Source organism: Melospiza georgiana, unplaced genomic scaffold, assembly GCF_028018845.1.
Source record: "Melospiza georgiana isolate bMelGeo1 unplaced genomic scaffold, bMelGeo1.pri scaffold_42, whole genome shotgun sequence".
Taxonomy (NCBI): Eukaryota; Metazoa; Chordata; class Aves; order Passeriformes; family Passerellidae; genus Melospiza; species Melospiza georgiana.
This window is the reverse complement of record NW_026652216.1, coordinates 1,972,350-1,998,784: the sequence shown is the minus strand read 5'-3', so window position 1 is coordinate 1,998,784 and position 26,435 is coordinate 1,972,350. Positions and strand designations below refer to the sequence as shown.

At 52.8% G+C, this 26,435-nt stretch overlaps 2 protein-coding genes and 1 pseudogene across 2 annotated transcripts; 2 read left to right on the top strand and 1 right to left on the bottom strand.

Annotated features, from left to right (window-relative positions):
• Positions 1–2,309: 2,309 nt before the first annotated feature.
• Positions 2,310–26,435, top strand: part of LOC131096519 (zinc finger protein 850-like) — a 425,516-nt pseudogene continuing 401,390 nt past the window's right edge.
• Positions 8,725–9,681, top strand: LOC131096516 (olfactory receptor 14J1-like). The gene has a single exon (XM_058044857.1). The coding sequence runs from the start codon at positions 8,749–8,751 to the stop codon at positions 9,679–9,681; it is 933 nt and encodes a 310-aa protein (XP_057900840.1). The 5' UTR covers positions 8,725–8,748.
• On the bottom strand, positions 24,511–25,443 carry LOC131096513 (olfactory receptor 14C36-like). The gene has a single exon (XM_058044854.1). The coding sequence runs from the start codon at positions 25,441–25,443 to the stop codon at positions 24,511–24,513; it is 933 nt and encodes a 310-aa protein (XP_057900837.1).

The following is a 26,435-nucleotide window of genomic DNA, read 5'->3' as shown; positions in this document are numbered from 1 at the left end:
TCAGCGAGCTAAAAACAAACTAAACGTAAAGGAGAGCTCTGTCCTGCTGTCTGTTTGTCTGTCTGTCTGTCAGCAGACAACTGATGCTTTAAGTTGTAAGATTTTATGTTCTGTTTTGATGTGCAGCTTTAGCTTCATATTAAGTGTTACTGGGATCTTTTCTCAGGGTGGTGAAGACAAAACAATCCTGTTCTAGCTGGAGACTCAAGGACAATCTCTTCAAACTTCACACCCAAAGCATAAAAAACGTCAAAAGAGGAGAGCAGGCAAGCAAGCAAGGAGGATGAAACTTCATAATTTGAAGCTATTAATGGGGCAGTAAAATCATATATGCAAATGGATTAAAACATAAAAATGTGGGATCTCGTGACCAAGTTCTCTTTTGCTCCCATCTTGGAGCCATCCAGGCAGAGCCACAGCTGTGGCTCCAGTACTGCCAGGGTGTGGCCTTTGAAGGCCATTCAATAAAAATCCACTTCATTCCTCTTAGCTCCATCTGGCCTCTGTTCCAGCTCCTTAAGGCATCACAATACTCCAGGAGCCAGAATGTGGAGGAGTGAGTGCAGTGTATGAATACAAACTGCAGCTTCTTCCTCCTCCCCTTCGCTCTCAGAACCAGCATTAAAGGCACAGAACTCACTTCTGGGCTAAACAGACCAATGGGGGTATGAGCATCATGAAGTCACCCCAGGACATGCCCCTGTCAGGGTTAGGGGGTCCCGTCCCTGCCTCATCTCCCAGCTGCTGGGGGTCCCCCAGCTCGGGTATCGCCCCTTCTCCTCTCCCCGCCCTGGGGGTCCCCCATTCCACAGCCCTGGCTCTCATGGGAATCCCCAAAACTAATGTCCCGCCCCATCGGCACCGGGCCATCCCCATGTGGACCCCCTGGAACCCTCCCGAGGGGCGATCGCGGCTCCTCTCCCCCCGAAAAAGCTCGTCTTGGGGAGCCTGGAGATATCTGGGGCTCGAGTCCGGGATCTGCCGGCTCCGAACACTCTCCAAAAAATCCTCCCGGAGACCCCTGGTTGGAGCTATTTGGGAATTTAGCTACTTGAGCTGGGCTTCTTGTGGGACTTTCAACAGCCTTGTGTTCCTCACCTTGGAGTGAATGAACCTTGTCAGTCTTGCTGGAAACGTTTGCTCCCTTTCCGTCAGGGATTTTAACAAACTTTTCAAGGAAGGAACACAAAATGTTTTCTTTACACTGGCCACTCGAACAGCCATTTTCTTCATCATTTCTCTCATAAGTTCCCCAGGAGGAAGGAGCAACTGTGTCCAAGTTTCCAAGAGTTCTTCCAGAAAAAAACACAACCTCCTCAGAGGAAGGAACCATGTTGTTGTCAAAGGCACTTGGGATCAGAGAACAGCACCAAAACACACTGTGCCTAAATAATGTCAGAGTCTGGTTATGCAAATTGTTAGAGAGATTCCACTGCCCCAATTAAGGTGCTAATGAGACCCAATCCAAAATGGATTTTATTGAACAGTAAATGTGAGGTAAAGAGAGAGAGATGGAAAGAAAGAGAAAATGGGGGAGAGCAAGGGAATGACAGGGACAGAGACCTCCCATGGAGCACGGCAAGTGTGACATTGTCCCCTGTGTGTGTGGCCTTCCCAGGGTGGGGGTTTTAAACCTGAGCTAGTTTGGGTAAGGGGGGTGGTGTTCACCCCCTGAGCAGGGATTACCCCACTGTTTCAGGTTGCCATGCAAGATGTAACCAAATGCATGTTTTCAATCCCCATCCTCATAAAATGCTATAAACAGTTGGTGCAATGTTCTTTATCTCTTCCATGACCCAGGGGAGATATCTTCTGTGAATGGGCCATTGAGTGTCACTGCAGGACTGATAAAATTCCATCATCCCATTGTGGGATGCTCCGCCCAGGGGGAGGATCCAAGCATTCCTACCTGGATATAAGCTGAGGCTGGAAATACTAGGAGCAGCTTGCCTACTGGATTCCCAGAGGACAAGAGCTCCATAACTAACCACTGGACCTTCAGAAGAAGACCAGACCCTTCTACAGGATCACTGCTCTGACAGAATCATGTTAATCACTCCAACAGGACTGCAGTCACCATTTAATGGGACTGCAGCCAGCACCCTGACCAACAGGATGTCAGGTTATATCCTGACTCTGTAAGTTTAAGGCAGGGTTTCTATATTGTTGCCTTGATCTTCATTTTCTTTTAAATTGTAATTCTGATTTAGACCATCCACATGTTTGCCTTCAAACCAGTGCAAAACTCAATGTACTCATTCCTATTTTACCTCCCAAAACAGGATTTCCCATTCCTAAAACTTAGCCAGATGGAAAAGGAGGCTGTGAGGAACAAGAAGGATCCCTGGGACACCCAGCAGGTGAGGAGGAAGTGAGTGCCCCGTTCCCCCTCTCTCCTGCTCCATCTCCCACCCCAGCATGGCCCCCAGCTGCAGTACAACCCTGCTGCCAACCCCATCCTACCAGGGATGCACTGGAAGTGTCTCCTTCCCCTTCCCTGTGGCACGGAGCCAAATCCCATCCTCTCCTTGTCTTTCCTCCCCCAGACAAGAAGCTGAGGATTGGCACCAGGAGGACAAATCCCCACAGCACAACCTCGTGGAAGAGGCCGTTATGAGTGACTCAAGGGCACAGGAATCCAACGGGGAGGAAAATCCCCAGAGATTCCACAGGAAGAGGGGCTCCAAACCCAGCCCAGGGTGCTCTGAGGAGGAAAGACACTCTCTTAGCCAAGAAGGTGGATAGAGCTTCAGCCAGAGCTCAGAGCTGGTGGCCCATGAGCAGCTTCATGATGGGGAGAATCCCCACAAGTGCTTGGAGTGTGGGAAGAGCTTCAGGAAGAGCAGCACCCTGATCAGCCACCATATGATCCACACCGGGGAATGGGCCTACGAGTGTGGGGAATGTGGGAAGGGCTTCAGCTACAGGTCAGAACTCATCAGGCACCAACACATCCACACTGGGGAAAGGCCCTAAGAGTGTGCCCAGTGTCAGAAGAGGTTTCAGACCAGCTCCAGTCTCCTCCAGCACCAGCAGATTCACACAGAGGAGAGGCCCTTCCGCTGCCTTGTGTTTGCGAAGGGCTTCAAGCACAATTCGAACCTCATCAGGCACCGGCACATCCACACTGGGGAGAGGCCCTATGAGTGCCCCACCTGTGGGAAGAGGTTTCAGAGCAGCTCCAATCTCCTCCTGCAAGAGCAGATTCACACGGATGAGAGGCCCTTTCACTGCCCTGAGTGCGGGAAGGGATTCAACCGCAACTCCACCCTCATCACCCACTGGCGCATCCACACTGGGGAGAGGCCCTACGAGTGTCCCCAGTGTGGGAAGAGCTTCACCCAGAGCTCTGCCTTGACCAGACACCAACGGAGGCACTGGCAAGGGAAGGCCTCCAATGCCCCAAGTGCAGGAGGAATTTGTGCACTGCTCCAACTCCAGTCATTGGAATATCCACGTTGGGAAGAGCCCTGATGATCCATGTTCCCCATGATCCATGGTGGGAGGACACCTGTACCTTTTCCTGTCCCTGCCAATGACATGATGTGGGATCGAAAAACATGAGGGTCTGGCCATGGCCCTGTCATTACATTCACTCCCACCTCAGGTAATTGCCAGGGGCAGGAAATGGACTCTCTCTCCCTGAGGAGAAGGGTGAAATTTCCAGGCAGGGGAAATTGTGGCCAGGAAGACCGAGTGAGTTTTGTTGAGTTTTCCCAGTAAACAGTCCCTTCTGTTATCAATATTGTTTCTGTTTTTGTTTGTTCCTTATCTCATTTCTGTTCCCAATAAATTGTTCTTATCCCAGCCCAGAATCTTTGCCTTCTGTTCTTTCCATGGGAGGCAGGAGGGCAGCAAGGGCAGCATGGTTTTAGCGGGAGCAGGAAATTGGGGAATCCCATTCCTGAACCCTGGCCCATAGAAACCGAGCATCCAAGCTGGTCCCAGCCCTGGTGGCCATGGCAACAGCCTTGGGAGCGGGTCCCTGGCTGGGGCTGTGGGAACCTCTTCCCTCTGGTGCCCAGGGACAGGAGTGGAGGGAACGGCTGCAGCTGAGTCGGGGCAGGCTCAGGTTGGATGTCAGGAAAAGGTTTTGCCCAGAGGCTGCTGGGGCCCTGCCCTGGCTCCCCAGGGAAGGGTCCCAGCTCCAGGGCTCTCAGAGCTGCAGCAGCATTTGGACAGCACTGCCAGGCCCAGGCTGGCATTGTTGGGGTGTCCTGTGCAGGGCCAGCAGTTGGACTGGAAGATCCTGATGGATCCCTCCCAGCTTAGCCAATTCTGTGGTTCTGGGATCCCATGAGCCTGGGGATGGGGCTGCAAATGGTTGCCGTAATATCGGGCTCTGGCTGCAGGCCTGAGCTGGTCTCCATGACAGTAATGGAGTGTAGTGGCAGTAATGGCAGCCCCACTCCTGGCATGGGGTCTCCATGGAGCTGCCATGGAAACTGACCATAGCAACGGGGGGCTGGTGATGGTTGCCATGGAAACTGACCATAGCAACAGGTCCTGGTGGTGATTGCCTGCTAAGGATCAGATTTGTCACAGGCCCTCAGAGGGGTTCCATGGGGACTTTCCAAGAGTCTCCAGGCTGTTCCAGAGCTGGAATGTCACAGGCAGAGACAGGGGCTCCATGGAGACCTCCCAGGGCTTTCTGGGAATGGTAAAGAGCCCTGTGGTCAGAGGCAGTCACAGCCATTCCATGGTGACATCCCTGGGGACCTTGGGCTGCAAAGCCTCTGATCTGTCACAGGCACTCACGGGGGCTCCACAGTGACATCCCAGGAGTCCCTAGGCTGCCAAAGAGCCGGGATGTTCCAGACACTCACAGGGGTTCCTGTCATGGGCACAGTGGGAGCTTCAGGCAATGTTTATTAGAGAAGCTCCTCTTGAGTCACAAGGTGCAGAAAGGAGCCCCAGTAGCCCCCACAGATCCCAAAATACCCCCAAGGACCTCCAGGCTTTCTCAACTCCTTCTGTGAGAGGAGCCTTGGTGCAGCTGGTTCCATGGCCGGGCCATGGCTGCAGTTGTGACCATCTGGGCTCTGCTGGGCCCTGCCCCGCCACCAGCCTGGGCCCAGCCAGGATCTGCTGGGCCCCAGGAACAGCCCCGGGCCAGGCCGGCTCGGCCAAGATTCTGCCACCGTTGGGGTTCACCTGCAAGCCCCGGGCAGGGGGAGGAGAAGCCATCAGCCCTCAGCTGTGCTGTTGCTGTGTTCTGGCCTGGCTACTGAGATCCTGGCCCTGCCCCAGCGCGGCCCATCCTGACACAGCCCCAGTGCAGCCGCTGAAGAAACCTCCATTGTAAAACAGCTCCGGCCGCAAGCACCGAGCCCCGCTGGGGTCACGGAACCATCTGCAGGCTCCGGGTGAGATATGAACTCTTTCAGTGCTTCCATCCTCCCTCCAGTGAGAGAAAAGGACAAAGTGCAGGCACACAGAGGAGCAACATGAAGACACCAAGATCACTGAAGACAAGTTGAGTCCCAGATGGGAGGGATGAAAAGATGCCTTGATCTTGGGGCTGAAGTCCTCTTGTAAAGCTGTGGAGAAGGATGTAATTGATACATCAGACTCTCTTTTCCCCCCTAATGCATGGAAAATATGTGGCGATGACTTGTTCACAAAGGCCTCCATGCTAAAGGAAGCAAATGTTGAGGTAGCTGTGATCCCATGAGGAGTTTGAACAGAGAAAGAGAGCAGAGTGATGAGACTTTGTGCCCTCATGGAGAGAAGAAGAAGACCTCTGTTCTCAGAGATGAAGATGATTTCAGAAATAATGAAGAGAACCTTGCTCTTATACAGCTCATCTTTAGACAAACACCCTATAAGCTTACATGACCCATAAACACAGCTGGGGGAAATAATGTGAAAAAATGGGAGGGACTACATGATTGCAGATTTTTCCAGCCAGCTGCTATTCATGGAAATTGACAGCCCTGAGAGAACAGTTTACTTACGGAGAAGTCTCCATAGCATGAAAGTGAGACTCCTCTCCCTAAGTGAACTGAAGAAAGACTATTCTAGAAGTGGTAAACTGAAAATTTTACACTTTGTACCTTTACATCATCAGTAAGAAAGAAAAGGTTTTAGGGAGAGGAGAAGAGTTCAGAAAGTTTATTTCTGATTCTTATTTCTCTTTCTTTTAGTTACTGTTAATAAACTTTGCTTTATATCCTTTTAAAGTTTTGAGCCTACTTTGCCTTTTTCCTAACCCTACTTCACAGCAGGAAGTGAGTAAGAATATTCTAGTGAGTGCACTGGTAATTAGCCAATACTGAATCCACCACACTAATTGATTAATTGGCCAAGAAATGTCAAATTGGTCAATGAAAACCAATACAGAACCCTTCCTGATGAACTGCATTAAGGCAGAGAAAAATCAAGGCAGAACCATGGTTTTCAGGATTATCTTGATCCTAATGAGCCCCATGTTGCCTTTGGAGCTCAGCCCTGGAACCTCAGCGCCTGAGAGGAGATGACACAAATATATCCAGGAGTCAAAATCAGAAGAAAACTTCAAAGTGTCTCAAAGCATTGATGGGCCTCACTGAGGTCCATCCCCAACACAGGCCACTCATGGACTGCTTGGAGGAGTGAACTGGACGTTAGGATGGCACAAAAATTTCTCAGAGACTCAGCATAAAGAGGAAAATCCAAAGTACCTTAAAAACCTTGAGTATCTAAAAGCATTAATGAGCCCCACTGAGTGTCAGTACAAAGCCCTCAAGGGACACATTAAAGCAGATAATTGGGGCCATGATTGCACAAACCTCTCACAGAGTCTGTATCAAAAGGGAAACACCATATACCTTAAAATAACTGAAGTACATTGAAGCATTAATGAGCCCACTGAGTGTTGTTACAGATAAAGGCTCTCAAGAGACTAATTAGAGCAGATAATTGGAGGTTGTGACTGCACAATCTTTCTCATAGATTCTGTATCAAAAGGGAAACACCAAGTTACCTTAAAATTACTGAAGTACCTTGAAGTATTAATGAGCCCCACTGAGTGTTGTTACTGACCAAGCCTCTCCAGGGACTAATTTCAGCAGATAACTGGAGGCCATGATTGCACAAACCTCTCAGAGACTCCAAGGCAAAAGCCAAACCCAAAGTCCTTTTAAAAACCTGCAGTCCCTGCAGGGAACATGAAGGAGCCCCCAGGCCCATTGCTGAGCAAGGCTCCCCAGGGACTCCTTCCAGCAGAACCTTCAGGCCACTGGGATGTGGGCTAGGGGGGATGCTGAGGGCAGGACAAGGACCTGACAGTGCCCAGCCTGGCTGGGGCTGTGCCAGGAGGTCCCAGGGCCTCAGGACAAGGTGTCTCCTCCCAGCCCTTGGTGGCACAGACCCTGCTGTGCCTCAGGGCACCAACACTTGGCTTCTGTTCGTCCCCACCTGTCATCACTGCCTCCAGTGCTCTGCTCTGCCTGAGGCCTGGGGACACTTTCTCAGTCGTGTCCCTCACTGGGACCCATTAAAAGTCCAAGAAACTTTGGAGTTGGACTGTGACTTGGAGTTCTGGAGAGGTTTCCTCAGCTCCCTCTCAAGGACTGTTGTTCAGGGCCTGAGCACAAAGCCCCAGAGGCTCATTAAAATCCTTGTGCTGTGTCTGTGCTGCTGAGATGAGCCTGGCACAGAGGCAGCTCCTGGTAACCAAGAAGAGCTTCAAAAGCACATTTCTCTTGATGAGCAGCTTTACTCCCAGCCCAGCAGGGATGGAGCACTGCCTGCAGCCACCCCAGGAACAGCACATAGGCACAGAGACCTTCAGTCAGTCAGGGCTGGGAAGGTGCTGAGAAGTGCCTGGGGCAGAATCACTGCCAGCCCTTGGGACAGGAACCTCTGCCTGCAGGACAATGCAGCTGCAGCTCCTGGAGCCATCTCCTAAAGCTGGAACATCCCAATGCCTACAGACTCTGTGAGTACATTCTCCGATTGTCTCTTATGCAGAGCGGCCAGGGGTGCCCAGGGCTGTCCTGCAGAGCAGGGTCCTGCAGCCCAGGGCGCTGTGCTGGGGCAGGGACTCTGCTGCCTGCCAGGGACAGGTCTCAGCCAGCCCTGGCAGCTGCTCCCAGCACTGGGGGACAAGATCTGGGTGGGAGGAGACAGCTGGCGAGGCTTGGAAGTGTTTCCTTTTGTGGTGAGGATGCTACATTGTTCAGGACTGCTCCCAGCATGACATTTGACTGCAGAACATTTCCAAGAAGATTATACGGGGAGCACAGCAAGGGATGGACTGCATGAAAGGAAAAATCCTGCTTTTTTAATCTGCTGCTGTGGGTTCCCCGTATGGGAAATTGCACCCTGATATCAATCTCTCAGTTCACCTTCAGAAAAAGAATAAAGGTTTTTCTCATATCTTACTAAACCAGGAAGTGACAGAAATCAACACAGGGCCCCTTAAAGGCAACATCTGTGTTGCTTTTCCAGCCTCCTCAGGGTTGCTCTGATGTTCCCATCAGAGTCTACAGACCCAGAGCTGCCCCTAGGCAGTGTCTGAGCTGAGAGGGGTCTGCAGGGCAGACCTGAGCCCCCAGGGCCGGGCTGGGCTCTGGTAGCAATGGCAGGGCCCAGCCCTGTGCACAGGGAAGCAGCTGCTGGCAGGGACAGCTCTAGGCAGCAGAGCCCTGGGCAGGAAGTGGGGGGAAAGTGCCCCCAAGCTGTGCTGGGATATTTAAAATCCTCTCCAAACACAACTATTCCATGATTTCTTTTCTTACAGATACCCATGCACAGACAGCACAAATGTCCAACAGCAGCTCCATCAGGCACTTCCTCCTGCTGGCATTGGCAGACACGCGGCAGCTGCAGCTCCTGCACTTCTGCCTCTTGCTGGGCATCTCCCTGGCTGCCCTCCTGGGCAACGGCCTCATCATCAGTGCCATAGCCTGCGGCCACCACCTGCACACGCCCATGTTCTTCTTCCTGCTCAACCTGGCCCTCAGCGACCTGGGCTCCATCTGCACCACTGTCCCCAAAGCCATGCACAATTCCCTCTGGGACACCAGGAACATCTCCTACTCAGGATGTGCTGCACAGCTCTTTTTCTTTCTGTTCTTCATTGGAGCTGCGTACTATCTCCTCACCATCATGTGCTATGACCGCTACGTGTCCATCTGCAAACCCCTGCACTACAGGACCCTCCTGGGCAGCAGAGCTTGTGCCCACATGGCAGCAGCTGCCTGGGCCAGTGCCTTTCTGAATGCTCTCATTCACACCGCCAGTACATTTTCCCTGCCCCTGTGCCATGGCAATGCCCTGGGCCAGTTCTTCTGTGAAATCCCACAGATCCTCAAGCTCTCCTGCTCTAAATCCTACCTCAGGGAAATCGGGCTTATGGCTGTTAGTGTGTGTTTATCATTTGGTTGTTTTGTGTTCATTGTTTTCTCCTATGTGCAGATCTTCAGGGCTGTGCTTAGGATCCCCTCTGAGCAGGGACGGCACAAAGCCTTTTCCACCTGCCTCCCTCACCTGGCTGTTCTCACCCTGTTCATTCGCACTATCATGTTTGCTCACCTGAGGCCCCCCTCCATGTCCTCCCCATCCCTGGATCTGGCCCTGTCAGTTCTGTACTCGGTGGTGCCTCCAGCCCTGAATCCCCTCATCTACAGCCTGAGGAACCAGGAGCTCAAGGCTGCAGTGAGGAGACTGATGACTGGATGCTTACAGGAACATTAAAGTGCTGGCAAATTTCTGCAAATTACTTGTAATAAAAGTCATCTTTCATACTTGGTTGATTTGGATGTGGGGTATTTTTACCCTTGTTTTAGTTTTTCATGCTATCTACAAAGAAATGTCATTGTTTGTGCCGTTTCTAATTTTGTTTCTCTTCAACTTTCCTGTGGCTACAGACTGGGTACTCTTGGTGTATGTAAAGAAACTAAAGGATCTCCCAGCAAAGTTTTCTGCAGAGATGCACTTTTGTTGCCTTCTCTGGAGCTGCAGCAGCAATGTCTGTGTGCAGAGCTGGGGGCACTGACAGCACTTGGTGTTGTCAGTGCTGCTGCTGTGGCCCTGCCCCACTGCCCTGGTGGCCCTGGCGTTGCTGCAGGGCCTGAGTGCTCTCGGGGCTGGGCACAGCCCTGGGGGTGGCAGTGCCGGGGCTACAGCAGGGACAGGCCATGGGCACTGCTGGGGCAGCGCTGATGCCTCAGCCCAGTGCCTGGGGGCTCCAGGCTCCTTGCCCAGGCTCTCTCAAGAACACACCCAGGCCAATGCTCAGCACAGAAAAGCCCTGTGAGCAGCCCCAGGCTGGCCGTGGGCAGGCTGGGGGCAAACAGCATGGCTGCGGCTCTGCAAGGGCCATGGGGCAGATGGGAAGGAGCAGCAGAGCAGGGGCTGATCCATCCCCAGAGCGCTGCACAGCCCAGGGCAGCTTCCCAGAGCGCCCTGATGGAGCTGCCAACAACATCCTCCCTCTGCAGCCCTGGCCTCTCCCCCAGCTCACACAGGTGCCCCATCCTTGCAGGCACAGACATGGCAGCACTGGCTCAGCAGCCCCTGTTTGCACTGCACACAGCAGGGGGAGCACCCCCATGCTGTTGTTGTGGGGATATGAACCTGAGGGAGCACAAATGCCATCAGCCCCTGGGGCCAGCAAGGGCTGGGGGACACCAGGGAAACCACTCAGCTTTGTCCTGGCCTCTGCAGTCAGCCAGAAAGTTTGTTCCCATCAGCTGGGAGTTTCCTGTCCCACTGCAGACGCTGTTGCTCAGAGCCAGGGCTGCCTGGCAGCCACCCCCAAACTGCTCTGAGCATTTCCTTGCCTTCACCTTTGCTTTCTTTCCTCTTTCCTGATCCAGATTTTTTCCTATTGCCCATCCCTGTTCCTTCCCCTGCAAACAGCCCATCCCTGTTTGCCCTGTCCTCTCTGGCCCCATTGCAGTTCCTGACTTGGCCCCATGGGAATGTCCCTTGGGCAGCAGGATCATCCTACAATTGCTGCAGGAATTGTTTGCAGGGTCCTGCAGTGCCTCGTGCTGCTCCCTTGCCAGAGGCACCCCAGGGCAGAGGGGCACATCTGGGCTGCTGTGTCTGGCTCTGGGGCTCCCTGTTCTGGGCAGTGAGGAGGAGCTGCAGAGGCTCTGCAGGACTGACAGGATGGGCTTTGGGGCTGGCAGGAGAAGCTGAGGGACCAGGGCTGCTGGAGCTTCCAAAGATGAGGCCCAGGGCTCATCCTGCAACTGCTCCAGGGGTGGTTCCAGAGAGTCACAGAATCAGCAAAGTTAGAAAAGACCTTGGAGATCATCAAGTCCAACCTGTGCCCTGACACCCCCTTGTCTCCCTGAGCCTCCTCTTCTCCAGGATAAACAACCACAGCTCCCTCAGCCACTCTGAACAGGACTTGTATTCCAGACCCCTCACTGGCCTTGTTGCCCTTCTCTGGACACGCTCCAGCCCCTCCATGTCCTTCCTAAATTGGGGCCCAGAACTGGACACAGCACTCGAGGTGCGGTCCAAGCAGTGCTGAGCATAGGGGAACAATCCCTGCCCTGCTCCTGCTGGCCACACCATTCCTGACCCAGGCCAGGAGCCATTGGCCTTCTTGGCCACCTGGGCACACTGCTGGCTCATGTCCAGCCTGCTGTCCATCAGTCCCGCTGGTCCCTTTCTGCCTGGCTGCTCTTCAGCCCCTCTGTCCCCAGCCTGTAGCGCTGCAAGGGTTGTTGGGGCCAAAGTGCAGGGCCCAGCACTTGGACTTGTTAAACGTGACCTTGTTGGATTTGGGTCCTGGATCCAGCCTGTCCAGGGCCCTCTGCAGAGCCCTCCTACCCTCCAGCAGATCCACACTCACACTCAGATGCTGTCATCTGCAAATTGGCTGATGCTGGACTCAGTCCCCTCATGCAGATCATCAGTGCAGACATTGAAATCCACACTGGCTGGCTCTGATCCCTCAGCCATCCTGTGGGTGCCCTGTGATGGCACTCAAGGTGATCTGTTCCATAACCTTGCCGGGCACCCAGGTCAGGCTGACAGGCCTGGAGTTCCCCAGCTCCTCCTTCCAGCCCTTCTTGGGATGGGCTCAAATTGGCACCTCCAGTGCTCTGGGACCTCCCTGCTGAGCCAGCACTGATGGTGAATGATGGAGAGCAGCTTGGGGAGCTCATCAACAGCTCCCTCATCCCCCTGGGATGGATCCCATCCAATCCCATACACCTGTGAGAATCTGAGTGGCTCAGCAGGTCACCAACTCCTTCCTCCTGGATTACAGGGGGCTGTTCTGCTCCCTGTGCCCATTTACCAGCTCAGGAGAACACTTGTCCTGCCAACAGCCTGTCCTAATATTGAAAATTGAGAGAAAGAAGATGTTAAGTAGCTCTGCCTTCTCCTTATCTTTAGTTACTATATTCCCCACTGCATCCAATAAAGAGTAGAGGTTCTCCTTATCCCATGTTTTGCTATTAATTTAATTGTGGAAACATTGTCTATTTTTTTTTCACAGGAGTGGTCAGGTTAAACTCTAATTGAGCTTTCACCTCTTAACTTTTTTTCTGCACGACTTTACAACATCCTTAAACATTTCCTAAGCTGCTTGACCTTCTGTCCAAAGTTGATGCACCTCTTGTTACCCTTGAGTTCCCACAAAATCTCCACGCCCAGCCAGGCCAGTCATTTTCCTCACTAGCTCATCTTTTGCCACACTGGGACAGGCTGCTCCTTCCCCCTTACGATTACTTTCTTGAAATGTGTCCATCCTTCCTGGACCCCTTTGTTTTTCAGGGATTTTTTTCAAAAAAAAAAAATCAGGGCCTGATTCATTATTTCCCAAATCTGCATCTTAAATAGGCCAAAGTCTGCCCTTCCTAATTCCAGTGTAGAAGTTTTGTTGCTGCCCCTCCTTCTTTCACAGAACATTGAAAACTTGATTTTTTCATGGTCACTGTGCCCCAGGCAGCCTCCGAGCCCCACATCTGCCACCAGCCCTTCTCTGTTTGTGAACAGCAGCAGACAGAAGTTTTCTTGGCAGTGGGAGTGTTACCAAAAATTCAGTAAAATAGAAAACTACTTAACACCAATGCAGCATTAAAACGCAGCATTATATATTCAGGGGGATGCACGGGGAATAGCTCCTCCCAAAGCCCTGCAGGCTGAGTAAAGGAAAGTTTATATTCTGTATTTTGCATACATATTCATTAATTGTCCCAGACTAAATTTACATCTGATAATCATTTTCCCCAAATCATTAATGTATTTCCCCTCCCTTGTTTTCCTGGGGGTCTCTCTGGTGGGGCTTGGTGGTCGTGGACCCCGATATTCCAGTGGGCCTGGCTGAGCTGCCAGGACACTGAGGCTGCTGAACTTCCAGTTCCCCTTCTCACACAATGGGCATTGTGTGGTTTCCACAGGCCTGGGGTTGTGGAGAACAAGCTTCAGGTGTCAACTCACCTGGTGGAGATAATTGATCATCTGGTAACATGAGGTCACAGAGTGGGCTGTGACATCACAGAGCAGACTGTGACATCCCAGAGGGGCTGTGTGACATTAGAGAGTGGTCTGTGGCATCACAGGGCAGGTGTCTGACATTACAGTGCAGACAATGACATCACAGACTCTGGTATGACATCAGAGAGCAGCTCTGTGACATCAGAGAGGGGTCTGTGACATCACATAGAAGGCTGTGACATCACAGAGCAGGCTGTGACATCCCAGAGGGGCTGTGTGACATCCCAGCAGGACTGTGTTAGATCACTGGGTAGGTCAGTCTGCCCCAGCTCCCCCTCACAGTTTCTCCCAACAAGTCCAATGCTGTTCATGCCCAGCAGGGTCCCTGTCCCCCGGGATCCCCCCAGCCCACCTGGAGCCACAGCCTCCACCAAAGGATGTTTCACAGGATCCACCTCAGAGCCTGACATGGGGACAAGGGGCCAGGACTGTGTGACCAGGACACCAAGGACAGGGATTATCCAGGTCACTGTGGCCTGGGTTGGGTTGCCCAGGGCAGGAAAGATGTCTGGCAGCTGGAGCAGGGACTGGGAAGGGCCTCCAAGGTGGGGCTGGAGCCCTTGGGCTGTGAGCAGAGGCTGAGGGAGCTGGGCTTGTCCAGTCTGGAGCAGGGAAGGCTGAGGGGCTCCTCATCCCAGTCTGGCAGTGCCAGCAAGGAGGAGATGGAGAACACAGAGCCAAGCTCTTCACCAGGGGGCCTGGTGGGAGACAATGGGTAGAAGGGTTGGATGACGGAAGTGTTGGGGAGGGGGTAGGGACAAAGTGTGATTGATTGTCAGGGATGAGGAGTTTCGATTTTCTTATCTGTTCAAAATGCATTAGAAGGTGTTGGAGACAAATATAAATTGGACATTGCTGATATCCACCTAAACTGGAGAAGACAACTGAACAGGACAAAACAGTTCTCTCTTCATTGTTTTCAAAATAGTATATTCATTTTGAATACACTTCTGCAATGTGTATTCTGTGACTATTTAACCACGGATGAATTAAAAACTTGAATGATTCCCAGAGACTTGTCTTGTTTGGGTATTCTGAAAATATATTTATGAGCTTTTCTAACTGAATTCCTGAACTGAAAACTCAAGAAAGAAGAGGCCTCTGGAGCAGTAAAATTCATCATCAGCCTCCAAGTGACTTAGGATACATCCCCATAAGAGCAGCAATGAACAGAAATGGGCACACCTTTGTGGCTGGCCCAGCCCTGGCATGGGCCCTGGGCCTGGAGCAGGAGCAGCTCTTCAGGGCCCCAAGGCTGGGGCTCTTGTGCTACCCTGGGCAGATGGGAGGGCAGCAAGGGTTGCAGAGCTCTCAGCTCCTCAGGCAGAGGGGAGCAGGGCAGCCAGGGAGCCTCCTTTGGCCTTGGTAAAGCACCATCCCCCATTGCTGGGGCTGAGTCATGTGGCAGTTGCAGCTGCTGCTGTGTCCTTGCCAGGGGCTGAGGCCGTGGGGCAGTGCCCAGAGCAGCCTGGCCTGAGAAGAGCTGTGGGGCCAGAACCAGCTGGGCTGGGCTGGGGAGAGGCCCTTGGTGCTGCCCAGAGCTCAGGGCAGCTGGCAGAGCTTGCAGGGAGCTGGGCTGGGCTCAGAGAGCCTGGCCCAGAAACCATCAGTGTCCATCTCAGCCTGGCTGGGCATGCAAGGGCAGGACTCAGGCCAGGCCTTGTGGGGCAGGGGCAGCACCTGTGCAAGGCATTGCAAACAGGCAAGTGGCCCAGCGAGGAGGCTGCTCTGTGCCCTTGGAGGCATGGACAGAGCAGGGAGGGGGCCCAGGACATTTGTCAGCACCAGCCTCTGCACCCAGCCCTTGGAAGCCCTGGCTGCTGAGGCCAGCTTTGGCCTGGGCTGAGTTTGGCTGTGGCCCAGCTCCATCCTCCTGCGGGGCTCAGGGCCTGTTCCTGGCCATGGCCAGCCCTGGCTGCCTCTCTGCTGGCCCAGAGGCCGGCAGAGCCCGGGGACAGGGCTGTCTGTGCAGCCCCACAGGTGCCACGGGCTCTGCAGGAGCTGGCAGAGGCTGCCCAGCAGGGAGGCCATGGGGCACAGAGCCCCAAGGCTGCTGTGGGCACCACGGCACAGGGGCCGTTCCCGGTCGCAATGCTCCTGGCCTGGCCTGGGCCTGCACAGGGGCTGGGCCCCCATGGCTGGGCCAGCACAGGGCCACAAAGGGGCCACGCAGCCGCTGCCGGGGCTGACAGCAAGGCCAGGCACACACAAGCAATTGCTGAGCATGGCCTGCCCTGGCCAGGCCTGACGGTGCCAAAGGCAGAGCTCAGCTGCCCTTGGGGGCTGCAGCAACACTCCAGAGCCCAAAGAGCCTCCATGGCTGTGCTGGAGACTAAGGCTGCAGCAGGGAAATGCAGGGCTGCTGTGGGATGGGGAGGGCATTGAATTCCAGCACACACCTCAGCTCTCTGATGATCCCGGCATCATGCTGGGCCCTGTTTCAGACTGGAGCAGAGCAGATGTTGATGGGACAGGAGCCCTGCAGGTCTGTCAGGGACCTGCAGCTTGCAAGGTGCTCTGCTCTCCCTCAGGTGCTCTCAGAGAGATCCCATCCTAGCTGGGCACGTCAGGGCACAAGTGTCCCTGCCTGTTCATGGGCACTCAACTGATGTCTGCCAGGAAAGGGGCACAGGTGTTAATACCTGTTTGTTTCATCATACACAAATAATTCTTAATCATCTGGGTCATTAGACTACTTTTAAGAAATGGCACAGTTTTCCCAGCAGGAACAGGAATTTCCTGGAGGTGTACAGATGGCAGGAGGAGAAATACTGATCTGGCCTTCTACTGATGTCACCAATTTTCCGTTTATTACCTCCTCTCTGTTTTCCTTCAGGCGTTTTCAGCTCTTTTGTTGAAATGGCCATGTCTAACGACATCTCTTCTTTTGCAGCAGGTGGATCTATGTACTTCTACTGCTCTCTGATTTCCTCCTCTAGATGCTCTCTGGTCATTCAAGTGCCTCTCAACTGACTGGCTTCATGCTTTGAGCTGGAAGAAATTGCCCACTATTTCTGAAGTTCAAATAAATATATAATAAATATCATCTTAATTGTGTTTTTATCTATCACAGAATTACCTTATGTCTTTGTCTAAAACTGTTCCTATACAGAAATCCCTTGGGGATGGTGGGCATGTCAAATGCCGCTGGGACATCACAGAGAGCTGAGGAAAGAGTTGTGATGGTTGTTAAACTGTTCAAATGTTCAACTTCTGTTTGTTGGCAGGAAACCTTTCTGTGCCCCTGTATGTCATCAGGCCCTGAGCCCAAAGGACACATCCCTGATGAGTTGTGGTTCCCACTGCAGGGGCACTTGGACCTTGGCTCTGCACAGGAGAGCTCTTCATCCCCTTTCCCTCTTTTCCTCCCTCTGGGCATGGAAGGAGCTCCTGACTTCAGCGTGTGACTTGTGTGTGCAAAGAGCAAATCTGGGCAGAATTGGGGCAGGGAGGGTTTGGGGGGACCTTGGGATCTGTGCTGGGCATAGAAGGTGTTTTCCATTGCTCTCAGGCTGCCTGCTGTGGAAAGTGGATTTAATATCCAGCAGAGGAATGACTTTTGCATTTGATGGAACTGTGCCTTCCCTTGGCTATGTTGGCTGACAAGAAATAAACATCCCTCTGTGTCTCGGGCAGCTCCTTCTCCAAGGAAAGCAGGTGGGAGTTGGAGCCAAGGAGTTGAAACCTGCAGGTGCAGCCAGGGCTGGAGTGAGCTCAGATTTGCACAAGGCTGCTCTGAGTGCCAGGGCTTGGATGGGGTAAGGAACAGAGTCTGATTGATTGTCAGTCCTGAAGAGTCTTGATTTTCACATCCAAACAGCATGAGGAGGTACTTGGATTCAGTGTCAATACAAGATTGCACATATCAATGGATTAACAGGGGAAAAAACCTAAGCAGGACCTAAAAAATACTTTCTCATTGTCTTTTTAAATAGAATATATTCAGTTTGAATACCCTTCTGAAATCTGTCTAAATAACCACAAATGATTTGAAAATTAAAATCAAATTATTCCCAGAGGCTTGGCTTGTTCAGGTGTTCTGAATGTTAATGAGCCCTGGGACACTGAATTCCTGCACTGAAGCAATGAAGGCTGAACAAGCCTTTTCAGCAGGAAAATTCAGCAGCAGCCTCCAAGTTGCTGAGGATGTCAGCAGCCCCCACTGAGGCCATCCCTGCCCAGAGACTGTGGGGGAATGGGCAGACAAAGAGAGCGTCCCTGGGGCTGGGGCAGCACAACTCAGAGGCACCAGCGGCTCCAGCTGGGAAGTGGAGTGTGGAATGTGGCTGGGAAAGCCCTGCCTGGGCTGTGCCAAGCAGGACATACAAACCCTGACCCCCATCCCCCAAAGAACTCTCTCAAGGAGACATTTAAAAGGAATTACAATTGTTTGTATTCTCTGAGTTAGGAGCACTGGAGAAACAAGAGTTTCTCAGGAGCTCAAAACAACAAGACAGCTTTTACTGGGAACTTTAGAAAATCAGAGAAACTTGCAAAAGGTTTAATATGACATTCAATCAACAAAAAAAACTTTTCAAACATTGACTTGGCCCATTCAACTACACAAACTCTAAGCCTGCTCAATTTTAAGTTAATCAAAATTTACAAGAAGAGGTAATTAGAAGAAGGCAAAGAAGACACAGAAAGAGAGAAATACAAAAAAGAAGATACAGAGAAGCACACATGCTACTACCAACTCCTGGATTCCAGCAGTCTTCAGATGGAAATTCCAAGAGGAGGTTGGGTCAAGATGTCTGCTTACCTTGTGGTCAGCCTTCAATACCCCTTGGTCTCCCTGGGCCCTTCCCCCAGGTGGGACTGTGGGTCATTTGGTCCCTCAGGAGCTGGGCTGGGGGCTGCAGAGGTGGCTGTGGAGCATTGCCTGTGCTGTGCCAGGGACTGGCAGACACTGCTGGGCTGGGATAGAGGCTCTGGGGGGACTGGGGCTCCAGGGCAGGGCATGGCTGGACCTGCCCCTTCCTGCCCCACACATGAAATGTTTTGAACCAACAATCTCCTCCAGTCTGTCACAACAGGAAATGTTGGAGGTGAATTCCCAATTCTGGCCATAGGCATCTGGATGAGAAGGAAAATTCTTTTCCATAGGAAGGAAAGCATGGAGCCCCAGTGTTTGGAAGGCAGATGAGAGCCTCACTAGGCCAAGGCCAGCCAGACTTGTCAGGAATGGCAGATTTTGTCTGTGAGCAGTCTTTGGATTTAGGGAATTTTGGAGGTGCAAACCCAATCTTGGCCATGGACACCTGGAGAAGCAGGACAGTTCTTTCTCAAATGAAGGAGAGCACGGAGCCTTCCCCAATGTTTTAGGAACAGATGAGAGCTGACCCTTGAGAAACCACTGCCAGCCAGACTTGTCTTGGCAATATTCCTATGGGAGCAATCCCTGGATATATGGAAATTTGAATGTGAAATCCCAATTCTGGCCATGGATGCTTGGAGGTGAAGGAGAGTTCTTTTTCTATAGGAAGGAAAGAACACAGCCCCAGTGTTTCGTTAGCAGAAGAGACAACTGAGTTCTTGAGAGTCTTGGCACCAAGGGGCACCCCATTCCATGGGGTTCAGCAGTGTCACAATGGTCCCAAGGATTCCATGAGCCCTTGCAGTGTCACAACGGTCTCCATGGTTCCCCAGGCCCCACAGTGTCACATGACTCCTCTATTCCATGAGCCCTGCAATGTCACAATGGACCTTTGGACACAGGGTGTTTGCATTGTGACAATGGTCTTGTTTCCAATCGTCACAATGGACCACTGATGACAGGAGGCCCTGCAATGTCACAATAGACCCTTGATTTTATGGGGCCTCTCAGTGTCACAATGATCCCTACATTCCATGGAGCCACAGAGCTGGCATTCCACACAGGGAATAGAGGTGTGTGGCTCCATGGAATGTAGGGATCATTGTGACACTGGCGGGGGGGACCCGGGGGGACAGGGGAACCCACTGTGCATGAACAGGTTTGGATTTCTCTGGAGTAAACTGTGAGGGGGAGCTGGGGAGGATTGACCTCCTCAGTGACTTCAGACAGCTCCTTTGATGTCACATAGCCCCCCTGTGATGTCACACTGCCCCTGTGATGTCATACATCACCTGCGATGTCACACAGCTCCTGTGATGTCACACAGCTAACTCAGTTACCCTGTAATGTCATACAGCAGTGCTGTGATGTCATAGAAGACTATGATGTCACAAAGTGACCCTGTGATGTCACAGCCTATTCTGTGATGTCACAGCGTGCTCTATGATGTTACACAGCTACCTGGTGATGTCACAACCCACTCTCTGATGCCACAGAGCCACACTCTATGATGGCAGAGTCTGCTCTATGGCCTCACATCCTACTATGTGATGTCACAGCCTGTTTTGTGATGTCTCAACTCCCTCAGTGATCTCACAAACCCCTCAAGAACCCAGTTACACTGAAACATTGAAGTCTCTTGGACTTTGAAGAGATCCCTGTAAGGGACACGACTGAGAAAGTGTCCTCAAGTTCCAGGTAGAGCAGAACACTGGAGGCAGTGATGACAGATGGGGACAAACAAGGCAACGGTGTCTCTGGTTCTGAGCACACCTGGGTGTGTTTCAGGAATGCCAAGGGCCAAGGCCTGAGCTCCAGCCCCTGGCCAGGCAGATCCTGTCCCTCCCTCCTTGTTCAGGGCTCTTCCCGGGATGGGCACTGGCATGTGGGGATGTGCAATGGCAAGGGCAGGAGCATGGGGCGGCCCCTGCCAGGCTGCTGAGCAGGGACAAGGAGGCAATGAGGCCCCAGGCCTGCAAGGGTCACTTGTCCCCTCATGGCCTCAGGCCAAGGCCAGCAGCCATGGCCAAAGTGCTGCCCAAGTTGGCTCTGGCAGGGCTGTCTTGCAGCTGCTGCCCATCCCTGTGCCCTGTGCAGCCCAGGCTGTCCTATGGTGTCCCTGCCCTGCGCCTCTGTCCCTGCAGGCTGTCAGCATCCCCCGGTTGCCCCACCTGGCTGGGCCCGTCCTTTGCTGACAGCTCTGCCTCTGCCTGTCCACACAAAGCCTTGGGCTGGTACCAAAAGGCTTAATTCAGTTTTTACCATGCCTGTCAGCTTTCAGTAGAGAAACAAGGCATGCAGGGGCAGCTTTCCCAGCAGGAATGGTTGGAAGAAAAGATGAAGACATCTGGCTCAAGAATACAGTGATAGAAAAAGAAAGGAGTGAATCCGGGAACTTGGGGTAGGTTTTATGGAAATGGGTAAATTTGAATATATACATAGTGACTGTATATAAGGTCACCTGTATACTGTATACCCTTGTAGAATCACGTGTCCACGTAAGGAGTTATCGCCCGCGGGACCTCAAGCCTGAATAAATGCTGCTGACTTAGACACCAAATGAGTGTTAAGGAGTCTTTTCTGATATTTTGGACATTTGGTGAGAGCAGAGGCTCACAGAACCAAGGACCCAGCTGTGACACTTGGAACCTCATGGAACAAAGGGTCCATTGTGATGCAGTGGAACCCCATGGAACCAAAAGTCCATTGTATCAGAACAAGGCCTTGTGGAACCCAGGAGACCATTGCTGATAATATGGAAGCCCACGGAGCCATGGGGTCATTGTGAGAGTTTGGGGCTGCATAGCACCTAATGGTCCATTGTGACACTGCAGAACCTTCTGGAATCAAGATAATTATGTTATGCTGTGGAACCTCATGGAACAAAGGATCCATGGTGACATTGTGGGACTCAGACCATTGTTGACAGCGCAAAAGCTCATGGAACCAAAGTCCGTTGTGACACAGCAAGGCCTCCTGGAACCAAGGGTCCATTGTGGCTCTGTAGGGTTTCATAGAACCAAGGAGACCATTGTGACACTGTGGGGGCTCATGGAACCACCTGCTACTGTGACACAGCAGGGCTACATGGAGTCAAGGGGCCATTGAGACACTGAGGAACCTCATTGAACCAAAGTCTATTGTGATGCAGTGGAGCCTCATGGAACCAAGGGTCCATTATTACACTTTGGGGCCCTGTGGAACCGGTGGGACCATGAAGACACCGTGGTGCTCCATGAAACCAAGGGGCCATTCTGATTCTGCTCTGCCTCCTGGAACCAACGGGCCACTACGACTCTGCAGAGTCTGCAGAACTAAGGCAGCCTTGTGACACTGTGGCCCCCCTTGGAACAAAGGGTCCATTGGGATATGGCAAGGCCTCATGGAACCACGGAGACCATTATGATCCTTCGGAACCCATTGTAACCAAGGGCCCATTGTAGCATGGCTGGGCCTCATGGAATCAAGGGGACCACAGTGACACTGTGGGTCTCCATGGGACATTGGGACCATTCTGACACCATGCAACCAAGGAAAAAATTGCTGTCCTATGGGGCATCATGGAACCATTGTGAGGAGGCCATTGTGACACATGGGGCATGTGGAACCAAAGGACCATTGTGGCACTGCAGGGCCTCATGGAACCAAGGACACAATAGTGACAGTGTGAGGCTCCAAGGGACCAAGGGGCATTCTTAAAGTGCAGAACCCAGGAGGCCGCTGTGACACTCTGGGGCATCGTGGAGTGGAGAGTCTATTGTAAAACAGCACGGCCTTGTGAAACCATGGAGGCCATTTTTACACTTTGAGGCCTTGTGAAGACAAAGGGCCTTTGTGGCACTTTGCATCCCCATGGAACCAAGGAGTCATTGTGACACTATGAGGCCCTGTTGGGCCTAAGGGCAATTGTGGCACTGTGTGGCGCCATTGAACCAAGGAGAAAATTGTGGCACTACAGAGCACCATTGAAGTAAGGATTCATGGAAAAATGTGGAACTCGTGGAACCAAAGGTCCATTGTGACATTGCAGGTCCTCATGAAATACTGGAGACCACAGTGACACTTCAAGGTCTCATTGAACCAAAGGGCTCTGTAGAACCAAAGAGACAATTTTGACACTGCAATATACTCTACTGAAAACAATGCAGAGAGAATTATTTTGCCCTGCTTTCTTTTCCAGTTTACAGATCGATATCATAAATGTCCAATTGATATTGATCCCCAGAAACATCTAATGCAGTCAGAAAAGATATGAAAGTCAAGACCCTTCATGGATGAAAAGCAATAACACTTTGTCCCCACCCCCTCCCCACCATTTCCATCATCCAACCCCTGGCACTCCTATGGATATCAGGAATGGTGTGGCCAGCAGGAGCAGGGCAGAGATTCTTCCCCTGTGCTCAGCACTGCTTAAGAAGCACCTCGAGTGCTGTGTCCAGTTCTGGCCCCCCAATTTAGGAAGGACATGGAGGGGCTGGAGCGTGTTCAGAGAAGGGCAACAAGGCTGGGGAGGAGTCTGGAACAAAAGTCTTGTGAGGAGTGGCTGTGGGAGTTGGGGTTGTTTATCCTGGAGAAGAGGAGGCTCAGGGGAGACAAGGTGGTGTCAGGGCACGATGATCTCAAAAGACTTTTCCACCCTTGCTGATTCTGGGATTCTTGGAAACAACCCTTGGAACAGTTGTAGCACAAGCTCTGGACCTCCTCTGCAGAAGCTCCAGCAGCCTAGGTCCCTCAGCTTCTCCTGCCAGCCCCAAAGCCCATCCTGTCAGTCCTGCAGAGCCTCTGCAGATCCTTCTCACTGCCCAGAACAGGGAGCCCCAGAGCCAGACACAGCAGCCCAGATGTGGCCCCCTGCCCTGGGGTGCCTCTGGCAAGGGAGCAGCACGAGGCACTGCAGGAGCCTGCAGACAATTCCTGCAGCACTTGTAGGATGATCCTGCTCCACAAGGGACGTTCCCATGGTGCCAAGTCAGGAACTGCAATGGGGAGTGGGGCCAGAGAGGAAAGGGCAAACAGGGATGGGCTGTGTGCAGGGCAGGGAACAGGGGTGGGCAGTGGGAAGAAATATGAATCAGGAAAAAGTAAAGAAAGTAAAGGTTAAGTAAAGGAAATGCTCAGGACAGTTTGAGGGTGGCTGCCAGGCAGCCCTGGCTCTGAGCAACAGCGTCTGCAGTGGGACAGGAAACTTCCAGCTGATGGGAACAAACTTTCTGGCTGACTGCAGAGGCCAGGACAAAGCTGAGTGGTTTCCCTGGTGTCCCCCAGCCCTTGCTGGCCCCAGGGGCTGATGGCATTTGTGCTCCCTCAGGTTCATGTCCCCACAGCAACAGCATGGGGGCGCTCCCCCTGCTGTGTGCAATGCAAACAGGGGCTGCTGAGCCAGTGCTGCCGTGTCTGTGCCTGCAAGGATGGGGCACCTGTGTGAGCTGGGGGAGAGGCCAGGGCTGCAGAGGAGGGATGTTGTTGGCAGCTCCATGAGGACGCTCTGGGATCCAGATGGGCTGTGCAGCGCTCTGGGGATGGATCAGCCCCTGCTCTGCTGCTCCTTCCCATCTCTCCCAGGGCCCTTGCAGAGCACCAGCCATGCTGTTTTCCCCCCAGCCTGCCCACGGCCAGCCTGGGGCTGCTCACAGGGGTTTTCTGTGCTGAGCATTGGCCTGGCTGTGTTCTTGAGAGAGCCTGGGCAAGGAGCCTGGGGCCCCCAGGGCCTGGCCAGAGGCGTCAGCTCTGCCCCAGCAGTGCCCATGGCCTGTCCCTGCTGCAGCCCCGGCACTGCCACCCCCAGAGCTGTGCCTGGCCCTGAGAGCACTCAGGCCCTACCAGGGCAACGGGGCTCTGCCTGGCCCCGAGAGCAACATCAGGGCCACCAGGGTAATGGGGCAGGACCATGGCAGCAACACTGGCAACACCAAGTGCAGCTGCTGCTGGGCCAGCACTTATCTGCCCCAGCTCTGAACACAGACATTGCTGCTGCAGGTACAGAGAAGGCAACAAAAGTGCATCTCTGCAGAAAACTTTAATGGAATGCTTTAGTTCCTTTAAAGGCACCCAGAGCTCATTGACACAGTCTGTGGCCACAGTGAAGGAGGTGGAGAAACTGAATCAGAAATGGCACAAACAATGACATTTATTTGAGTACAATATTAAACACATAAAAAATAGAAAAAAACCTGCCAAATTGAAACAAACAAGAGGTATTAAAGATGAATTTTATTACAAGTGATTTTCAGAAATTGGCAAGCAGATTAATGTCCCTGAAAGCATCCAGTCATCAGTCTCCACACTGCAGCCTTGAGCTCCTGGTTCCTCAGGCTGTAGATGAGGGGATTCAGGGCTGGAGGCACCACCGAGTATAGAAGTGACAGGGCCAGATCCAGGGATGGGGAGGAGATGGAAGGGGGCTTCAGGTAAGCAAATGAGGCAGTGAAGAAGAACAGGGAGACCACAGCCAGGTGAGGGAGGCAGGTGGAAAAGGCTTTGTGCCGTCCCTGCTCAGAGGGGATCCTCAGCACAGCCCTGAAGATCTGCACATAGGAGAAAACAATGAACACAAAACAGCCAAGTGCTAAACACACACTAACAGCCATAAGCCCGATTTCCCTGAGGTAGGATTTAGAGCAGGAGAGCTTGAGTATCGGGGGGATTTCACAGAAGAACTGGCCCAGGGCATTGCCATGGCACAGGGGCAGGGAAAATGTATTGGCTGTGTGCAGCATTGAATAGAGCAAGGCACTGGCCCAGGCAGCTGCTGCCATGTGGGCACAAGCTCTGCTGCTCAGGAGGATCCCATAGTGCAGGGGTTTGCAGATGGACACGTAGCGGTCATAGCACATGATGGTCAGGAGACAAAACTCTGATGAGATGAAGAACATAAAGAAAAAGAGCTGTGCAGCACATCCTGAGTAGGAGATGTTCCTGGTGTCCCAGAGGGAATTGTGCATGGCTTTGGGGACAGTGGTGCAGATGCAGCCCAGGTCAGTGAGGGTCAGGTTGAGCATGAAGAAGAACATGGGCGTGTGCAGGTGGTGGCTGCAGGCTATGGCACTGATGATGAGGCCGTTGCCCAGGAGGGCAGCCAGGGAGATGCCCAGCAAGAGGCAGAAGTGCAGGAGCTGCAGCTGCCGTGTGTCTGCCAATGCCAGCAGGAGGAAGTGCCTGATGGAGCTGCTGTTGGACATTTGTGCTGTCTGTGCATGGGTATCTGTAAGAAAAGAAATCATGGAATAGTTGGGTTTGGGGAGGACTTGAAACATCCCAGCACAGCTTGGAGGCACTTTCCCCCCACTGCCTGCCCAGGGCTCTGCTGCCTGGAACTGTCCCTGCCAGCAGCTGCTTCCCTGTGCCCAGGGCTGGGCCCTGCCAGTGCTGCCGGAGCCCAGCCCAGCCCTGGGGTCTCAGCTCTGCCCTGCAGACCCCTCTCAGCTCAGGCACTGCCCAGGGGCAGCTCTGGCTCTGCGGGCTCTGATGGCAACATCAGAGCAACGCTGAGGAGGCTGGAAGAGCAACACGGATGCTGCCTCTAAGGGGCCCTATGCTGATTTCTGTCATTGCGTGGTTTATTACCATCTTAGAGAAATTTTTTCTTTTCGTCATCCTGAACTGAGAGAGGAATATCTATGTGCATTTGCCCATCCAGGCCACCCACAGCAGTAGATTAAAAAAGCAGGATTTTCCCTTCTATGCAGCCCCTGCCTCACTGTGCTCCTTGTAAAATCTACTTATAAATATTCTGCAGTGAAATGTCATGCTGTGAGCAGACCTAAACAATGCGGCATCATCACCACAGGAGAACTCTTCCAAGCCTTACCAGCTGTCTCCTCCCACCCAGATCTTGTCCCCCAGTGCTGGGAGCAGCTGCCAGGGCTGGCTGAGACCTGTCCCTGGCAGGCAGCAGAGTCCCTGCCCCAGCACAGCGCCCTGGGCTGCAGGACCCTGCTCTGCAGGACAGCCCTGGGCACCCCTGGCTGCTCTGCACAAGAGACAATCAGAGAATGTACTCACAGGGTCTGTAGGCATTGGGATGTTCCAGCTTTAGGAGATGGCTCCAGGAGCTGCAGCTGCATTGTCCTGCAGGCAGAGGTTCCTGTCCCAAGGGCTGGCAGTGATTCTGCCCCAGGCACTTCTCAGCACCTTCCCAGCCCTGACTGATTGAAGCTCTCTGTGCCTCTGT

What these genes read in the sequence shown, in the direction of transcription:
- LOC131096516 (XM_058044857.1), top strand. Translation starts at nt 8,749, where the DNA reads ATGTCCAACAGCAGCTCCATCAGGCACTTCCTCCTGCTGGCATTGGCA.
- LOC131096513 (XM_058044854.1), bottom strand. Translation starts at nt 25,443, where the DNA reads ATGTCCAACAGCAGCTCCATCAGGCACTTCCTCCTGCTGGCATTGGCA.